Source organism: Hyla sarda, chromosome 5 (assembly GCF_029499605.1).
Source record: "Hyla sarda isolate aHylSar1 chromosome 5, aHylSar1.hap1, whole genome shotgun sequence".
Lineage (NCBI taxonomy): Eukaryota > Metazoa > Chordata > Amphibia > Anura > Hylidae > Hyla > Hyla sarda.
In genome coordinates, this window is record NC_079193.1 from 148,188,035 (window position 1) to 148,196,808 (window position 8,774).

An 8,774-nucleotide genomic window follows, 5' to 3' on the forward strand; every position below is an offset into this window, starting at 1 on the left:
GTATAAGGACATCCCTCTTATCCTTATACTTCACCAACAACAGGTTATCATGGGTGAGGGCATGGGACTCACCCTTGTGGATAGGCATCTGGACCAAATTTAGAGGGAGGCCTCTCTGGTTCCTCCGCACGGTCCCACAAGCGGACGTGAATCTGGCGGAAAGGGATTTGAATAGAGGGATGCTGGTATAAAAGTTGTCCACGTATACGTGGAAACCCTTATCCAGCAATGGGTGCACAAGGTCCCAAACGATTTTCCTGCTAACACCCAGAGTGGGGGAACAATCTGTGGGTTCAATACGGGAATCTCGTACACTTTAAACTTGAGAGTGTACCCGGAGGTACTCTCACAAAGTTTATAGAGCTTCACGCCATACCGCGCCTGCTTCAAGGGAATATACTGGCGGAAGATGAGTCTCCCCTTAAAACTGACGAGACTCATCTACAGAGAGGTCCCTGAGCGGTACATAGGCCTCCAAAAATTTGGCCCCAAAGTGATCGATGACTGGCCTCACTTTGTAAAGCCGGTCATGGGCGGGATCACCTCGGGGTGGACATGCCGCATTATCTGCATAATGCAGGCATTTCCGAATCGCCTTAAACCGCTTCCGTGTCATCGCCATACTGTAAAGCGGGGTCTGATAGCGGACGTCCCCGCTCCAGTACTGACGAGCACTTGGTTTTTTGACCAGGCCCATATGCAGCGTGAGGCCCCAAAATGTCCTCATTTCCGCTGCATCAATGGCGTACCATTCATTGGACCTGGCCAAAAACGAATCAGGGTGGTGGGCAATGAACTGCTGGGCATACAAGTTAATTTGCTCCACCATGTGATTGACCAGGCTGTCACTGAAAAAAAACTTTAAAAAAATCTAGATCAGTGAATCCAGCATGGTCAATACAGATTCCGGAGTCGCCAACAAACTCCGGAACCCGTGGCTGATAAACCCTCTGGGGGGCTCCAGACAGGGTCATCGGAAGGGGGCTCCGCTGCACTTGTCTGGGGGGCCGGACTCCTATTACGAGTTGCATTGCCACTCGTACTAGTGTTGTCCACTGGGTCACTCTCTTGGGGGGTGCGTGGCCTCCTCCTCTAGATGATGAGGAGGACGAGGAAGAACACAAAAAAGTAGGATCTTCCTCGTCCTCACTGGCAGATTTGGAGTCGGAGGCTAAAAAAGCGTAAGCCTCCGCTGCCGAAAATGCCTGGCGGGCCTTCGCCTTTTTTCTACGGTGGCGAGGGTGGGGCGGGTGCGTGTGGGGAAGTCAGGAAAGTGTGTAGTGTGTGGTGCTTGGTGTAAACTTACAGGGAAAAAAAAAAGCTGCGGCCAAAAAAAAAAATGGGTGGCACTCGCAGCACCCTGTGCCCCTAATAGGGCCTGGGGTCACACGGATCAGGTGGCAGCGGACCCTTGGGGACCTATTAGGGGGTCGGGGGTTACTTTTTTTTTTTTCTGTTTTTTCACTTTTACTTTCTTTTGATTCCCTACCTGTCCCTGGAAAAAGCTCACCCTGATCTAATGGGGTCCTCTTCTTCCTGAGGGTCTCCGATGTTCCGAGGGGGGATCCCGGTTCTTATCTTCCCGCTGACTGAACTCAGTAAGCGAGCAGAGCAGGGAGAAGGAGCCGTTAACCCCTCCTCTGCCGCACTGCTATTGGCTGGACGATCGACAGCCAATAGAAGCGTTGCTGGGGAGGTGACAGTATTGTCACCTCTCCCCAGCAACAGCAAGTGATTGGCGGTGTATCGTACACCGCCGATCACCATTTATTACCGCGTCATCGGGTCACAATTGACCCGAATGACTGGAATCGGCGCAAATCGCTGGCGTGATTTCGCTTGCGATCTGCGCCGATCGCCGACATGTGGGGGTCCCAGGACCCCCCTCGGCATTTGCACGGCATGCCTGCTGAAGATCGGAATGACTAAGGACGTATGCATACGTCATGAGCCCTTAAGTACTTCAAATCCACTTCAAAACTGAACTGGTCCCTGAAAAATTTAGATTTTGAAAATCTTGTGAAAAATTGCTGCTATACTTTGAAGCCCTCTGATGTCTTCCAAAATAACATGTCAACTTTATGAGGGAAACATAAAGTAGACATATTGTATATGTGAATCAATATATAATTTATTTGGAATATTCATTTTCCTTATAAGCATAGAGCTTCAAAGTAAAAAAAAAAAAAAAGCCACACTCCTAGCGGGAGACTCAGTGTAATCTGCCGTCAGTGTGAATGTAACCTAAAAACACTACACTAACACAAAATAAAAAGTAAAACACTACATATACACACGTACACTGCCCACCCCCCTCCCTGTTCGGATCTTTGGAACAGTGGGCTGTGCAAATTAAACATTTTATTTTTCATTTTCACAGACCCCTGTTTCAAAGATCTGTCAGACACCTGTGGGGTGTAAATGCTCACTGTACCCCTTATTACATTCCGTGAGGGGTGTAGTTTCCAAAATGGGGTCACATGTGGGTATTTATTGTTTTGCGCTTATGTCAGAACCGCTGTAAAATCAGCCACCCCTGTGCAAATCACCAATTTAGACCTCAAATTTACATGGTGCACTCTCCCTTCTGAGTCTTGTGCGCCCGCAGAACACTTTGCGCCCACATATGGGGTATCTCCGTACTCAGGAGAAATTGAGTTACAAATTTTGGAGGCTTTTTTTTCCTTTTACCGCTTGTGAAATTTAAAAGTATGGGGCAACACCAGTATGTTAGTGTACAAAAATGTTTTTTTTTTACACTAACATGCTGGTGTAGACCCCAACTTTACCTTTTCATAAGGGGTAAAAGGAGAAAAAGCCCCCTAGTACGGCGATACCCCATATGTGGCCCTAAACTGTTGCCTTGAAATACGACAGGGTTCCAAAGTGAGAGCGCCATGCGCATTTGAGGCCTGAATTAGGGATTTGCATAGGGGTGGACATAGGGGTATTCTAAGCCAGTGATTCCCAAACAGGGTGCCTCCAGCTGTTGCAAAACTCCCAGCATGCTTGGACAGTCAATGGCTGTCCGGAAAAGCTGGGAGTTTTTGTTTTGCAACAGCTGGAGGCTCTGTTTTGGAAACACTGCTGTAGGATAAGTTTTTCATTTTTATTGGGGGGGGGGGGGGGGGCAGTGTACGTGTGTATATGTAGTGTTTTACTTTTTATTTTGTGTTAGTGTAGTGTAGTGTTTTTAGGTTACATTCACACTGACGGCGGATTACACTGAGTCTCCCGCTAGGAGTTTGAGCTGCGGCGGAAAAATTTGCCGCAGCTCAAACTTGAAGCGGGGAACTCACTGTAATCCGCCGCCAGTGTGAATGTAACCTGTACATTCACATGGGGGGGGGGGGGGGAAAACTACAACTCCCAGCATGCACTGACAGAACATGCATGCTGGGAGTTGTAGTTTTGCAACAGCTGGAGGCACACTGGTTGGAAAATACTGAATTAGGTAATAGAACCTATTACCTAACTCTGTATTTCCCAACCAATGTGCCTCCAGCTGTTGCAGAACTACAACTCTCAGCATGTACTGATTGCCAAAGGGAATGCTGGGAGATGTAGTTATGCAACAGCTGGAGGCACGCAAGTACAACTCCCAGCATGCCGAGACAGCCTTTTGCTGTTCCTGAATGCTGGGAGTTGTAGATTTGCAAGATTTAGAGGAGTTCAGGCTGGAGATCACTGACAGTGGTCTCTAAACTGTGGCCCTCCAGATGTTGCAAAACTACAAATCTCAGCATGCTAAGACAGCAAACTGCTGTCTGGGCATGCTGGGAGTTGTAGTTTTGTAACCTCTGGAGGGCTACAGTTTAGAGACCACTGTCCGTAATCTCTAGCCTGAACCCCTCTAAATCTTGCAAAACTACAACTCCCAGCATGCAAACACAGCAAACAGCTGTCAAGGCATGGTTGGAGTTGTAGTTTTGCAACATCTGGAGGGCCACAGTTTAGAGACCACTCTCCAAACTGTCGCCCTGCAGATGTTGCTAGGCAACAGACTCACGGACACGCGGCCCCATACTCCCCTCCACCGCCGCCATGATCACAGCCGCCGCCGTCATCTGGAGCTCCGCCGCCGGGTAAGTGACCACCGCCGCTACTACACGGTTCCCCCCGCTGTGCCCGGACACAGATGGGCCCCCAGTCTGCTATTGGTCGGTCGCTCCGCCGATCAATAGCAGAGATAGGAGGGGTGGCACCCCTGCCACCTCACTCCTATCTCTTCGAGGGTGTCTTGGACACCCTCGCTCCCCCTTATTTTATCACAGCGCAGCCGTTGGTGGGCAGGGGGAGAGCGCTCCCCCTGCAAACACCATAGATGCCGTGATCAGAACTGATCATGGCATCTATGGGGTTAATGCTGCCGGGACCGCGGCCCCGGCAGCTGCGGTGGGACTCCGGCTGTGATTGACAGCTGAGTCCCGCCGGCGATCTCCAACGCTGCCCGCGGCAGAGCAGGAGATAAATTGGACGTATGCATACGTCAATTTGCGTGAACATGTAGTTCGCCTGGACGTATGCATACGTCCAATAGCGGGAAGGGGTTAAGTAGTCCCATTTCTCCTGGACTCCTTGTAATCCGTTCCAGTCTGATAGGGAATCTTATGACTAATCAATTTTTTTGTTTTTGTTGAAAAGTCTGTTTTTCTAAACTCTAAAACTTCTGTTTTTGTGTGGTTTGACTTCGTCACTTTTCTTATATTAAACCACACTGACTGATGATCACTAGATCCTAAGCTTTCGCCTACAATATCATCATATACCAAATCCCCATTTGTGTATAGCAAATCCAAAATGGCCTCCTTCCGGGTTGGCTCCTCAACCACTTGTTGTAGAGATAATCCCAGTAGGGAATTTAGAATATCTGTACTCCTGGCAGAACTAGCTATTTTAGTTTTCCAGTTTATATCCAGAAGATTGAAGTCTCCCATAATGATAACTTCTCCTTTCATTCTCATTTTAGCCATTTCCTCAACTAGTAGATCATCTACTTCTTTAACTTGGCCAGGTGGTCTATATGTCACACCTACACGAGTTACTGTCTGATTACCAAACTGCAACATAACACAAACTGACTGTTTGCCTCACTAACTTGTATTAGGTTAGATGTTATGCTATCTTTCACATACAGGGCCTCTCCTCCTCCTTTCTTTCCTTCTATTTCTTCTGTATAAAGAGTACCCTGGTATGGTTATGTCCCAGTCATTCCTTTCATTAAATCATGTCTCAGTAACAGCCACTAAATCTACATTCTCAGATGCCATAATTGACCCAAGTCCATTGATCACCTAAACTGCGGGCATTTGTAGACAGGACTCTGAGCTTGACATTTCTTAACCTCTGGGCTACTGACATGTTCTGGCATTGTTTCGGGGGCAATTGGACTCATGGATTTTCACTCTTTTGGCTGTCCAGGCATGATGGAAATTGTAGTTTTGAAACATCTGTGGGCACCCTGGTGGGAAACTCAAGTGTAAAACAGTCTCTTGACTCTCCCCCAGAAGATGATGTCAAGGGGGACAAGAGTCAGGCATTTTTTATTTAAACTGCCTAATTCTATTATTCTCTGAAGGATAAGTTGCCAAAAGACCTGTCTGCCGGCAGCTGACACCTACCCTCATAGACAAGACAAACATGCATGTGTATACAGAGGTCAGGAGAGAGAGCAGTCAGTCAAAAGAAGGTTAAGCCGACCGCTACTGAAAGTATGAAGCCACTTTTAATTCTTGCAGCTCAGCTGCAGTCAGTTTTGCAGGTTTTTAATGTTTGAATCCCCAGTGAAGAACAGTAAAACCTGTTAAATACATATATACAAATTTTATTTTGCAATGACAGAATCCCATACATCTTTGTACATTTTATGATAAAAAGACACACAAAGTGAGACAGATACAAAAGAAAAACAGACAACACAATGAAATGTGTATGTGGGGTAAAGAATCATAGAAAAGCTGTTAGTGTTTATCCGTGCATTAATACAAAGCAGGATTTTTATAAATGGTAAGAGTATAAATCTAACATGACTGCAACAATCCAATAACATACAAAATAGTGATCAAATAAGAATACCCAACTCTTTCACCAAGACAGTGAGAGAACTTATACCTCAATACTTTTTATATATAAAATGCTAAAATTCAAGACTTTTTACATTTTGTTTCACTTCTCCTGAGTATCTAAAAAAAAGCTAACATTTTTGTTTCTAATTTGCCTTGCTTCCACCCCAGGAATACTGTGACATTAAGCAGGTAGATATTGGTGGTTAGCGACCTCTGGCTACACAGTTTGCCGGAGGACAGCATGACTAGTTTAAGAGGCAATGAGTTGAAGGATGTGTGAAATTGCATGTTTCTATTAGTTCACAACTATTTTATTTTCACTATAAACAAAAACTGGTAATTTGCCTATTGCTCCTACTGTGTGTAACTGTTGCTTAAACAGCTTAGATCTACTGCAGGAGATACAAATGAAGCATATTCCCTATAAGAGTAAAATATTTACCTAGTAATGCACATAGCTGGCAATATAGCAGCCTTTTAAAATCAAGACGTTAAAATACTGTGGGGATCCCATTTGTTCCTCTTGCTCCCGGCTTACAATCTACTTTTCTTTGCTTAGCTGACTTAAAGAAAAAAAATATATCCTTACATCGATGTCAGGTTTGTTTCCTGACAATCCTAAGCTCTATAGATGGCAACAAATTATATGCAGACTATTTGAGTCTGATTATGATTAGACAGATGAGTATGCAATTACGTACCATGTTCAAAACAAATACGTTGTGGAAGGAAAACAAAGAAAATTGTTGGATATACATGGGGTCATAGCAACCCAAGCAAGTGTACATAAAGGGTTAAAAGAAAACCTAGCTCAGTGTAGTTTGACCCACTTTCATAAAGAGGACAGCAGTTTTGCAATATTGAAAGCAAACATTTCTATTAAAATTGTGCTCATCATCAAAGTCCCAACACTGAGTTTTATATTGCACATAATATAGCAGAAACTTAAAGCTCTCCCAAAAGGCACATTCCCATTACCAACCCAATAAAAAAAAAAAAAAAACGAACTAAAAACAAATGTAAGAACATAAGCTCTATTCATCTGAGGCTCACATTGTATAACCACCTCCTGCTCATGACTTCTACCACAACGTGGTCCTAGTGTAATCAATGAGGTTAATAAATAAGATTTCTTTGCTGGAGTTTGAAGGAAAACATGCAGCCAGTGGCATAACACATATATATGTCTGCAGTAAAGGACAACACTCAGAGAAAGGAATGTGCTGTACAATAAATGGCACTTAGAGTAAAAATTCTCTAAGTCTTGTTAGCTGGCCTATAACAGGCATCTGGCTGCCACATGCGCAGATCCAAAATGACTTGGTTTAATTTTTGCATCCAAAGATTCCGCTCTTCCTTAGTGTCTGCTGACAGCCAGTTCCTGGATAGAGGGAGGGGGGGGGGGGGGGAAAGAAACAATATTAGATGACAAAGGAAAAAAATTCCCTAACACACGTTAATTTCATATTAAAATACCTTACTCATCCATAAACAGCAACAAATTCTATTAAAACCCACTGTACGTATTGCCATGTACAGTATCCTGCGTATATTTTACTGTTGCCTCTGACCTTTCCCAGCATTCCATGCGGCCAGAGACAATATTTTAGAAGTCACATGGTCTCTACAGGAGAGTGGCTATGCTGCAGCTGGTGGACAGATAGCAGGGTGGAAGAGATTTACAGTCCAGTCATATCTACACTCAGAGTATGGGATTAGAAAAACATGGCGGCTTTCCTCCAGAAACAGCTCAAAGTGAATGTGGCTGAATTGCATTGCCTTATATATTTCCTGTGGACAACTAGTGAGCAGTTTTTAGATTAAATAGTTTTTAAAGGAAATCTGGTGGCTGTATAAAACTAACAGCTATCCAACAGTGTCTTTAGTTCTTAGCAGCAAATAAAACTAGTTTTGGAGCGGATGGTTGTTGCCAAACTTATAAAATCACCTTTTTATTTTTCAGCCAGGTGTCAAAAGAGGCAGAGTCCTATGTTAAGGAGGGGGTCGAGAAGAGAGGGCAAGTGAGGAGGCATGCCAGGCCTTGGTTCTGCCTTCTTGACACTTATAAGAAATAATTTATACATTTATTTTAAAAGACACAAATAGCACTTACTTTGTGACACAGAGCGTGTCCTTGCATTGACTGACTAGTGTTTCTTGGTCCCCTTCTCTTTGTGGACGGACAGTAATTAGTTCAAACGTATTGGGCCTGGCACAAAATTCTCGATTGGCTGGCTCTATCTTTTTGCTTGTGCAGTTTGCAAGATTTATTCTTCCAATTGGATTCTATGAAGAAATAAAAAGAAAATGATCATAACAAGAACATTTCAATTTTAAGTGTTTCTGACCACCAACAAAAATCCTTGTATGGTCTCCATTAGATTCGTTTTCTTTAAACCAGACCATACCCAATCTTTCACAAAAGAACCCAGGAGCTCAAACATAAGGTAGGGGTAGGAATGAGCGGCATTTATTGTTTAAATGTTGCAATCCATATTAAATGTGGCGTTTAAACAGTGAAATCACTGACATTGGAGTGATCTCTGATGTCAGTCATTACCAGTAGATGTCTGCTACCTTATTGCAGAGGACAGCTGCTGTTACAGCGGACCCAAATACCGAGGCATCCTGTGACATACACGCACCTCATGAGCCGGTAAGTGGTTAAACGTCACATTGGTGAGATACACACATCTCAAGAAAAAGCAG

General features: G+C 44.4%; 2 protein-coding genes across 2 annotated transcripts in view; one reads left to right on the plus strand and one right to left on the minus strand.

Annotated features, from left to right (window-relative positions):
• Positions 1 to 8,166, plus strand: part of AOAH (acyloxyacyl hydrolase) — a 117,732-nt gene extending 109,566 nt beyond the window's left edge. Inside the window, exon 21 of the mRNA XM_056520476.1 lies at positions 8,029 to 8,166. Coding sequence (XP_056376451.1) covers positions 8,029 to 8,061 — 33 coding nt within the window. The 3' untranslated portion in view covers positions 8,062 to 8,166. The remainder of the gene's footprint in view (positions 1 to 8,028) is intronic.
• Positions 5,745 to 8,774, minus strand: part of ANLN (anillin, actin binding protein) — a 99,578-nt gene continuing 96,548 nt past the window's right edge. Inside the window, exons 23-24 of the mRNA XM_056520474.1 lie at positions 8,179 to 8,351; positions 5,745 to 7,446 (exon numbers count right to left, since the gene is read on the minus strand). Coding sequence (XP_056376449.1) covers positions 7,323 to 7,446; positions 8,179 to 8,351 — 297 coding nt within the window. The 3' untranslated portion in view covers positions 5,745 to 7,322. The remainder of the gene's footprint in view (positions 7,447 to 8,178; positions 8,352 to 8,774) is intronic.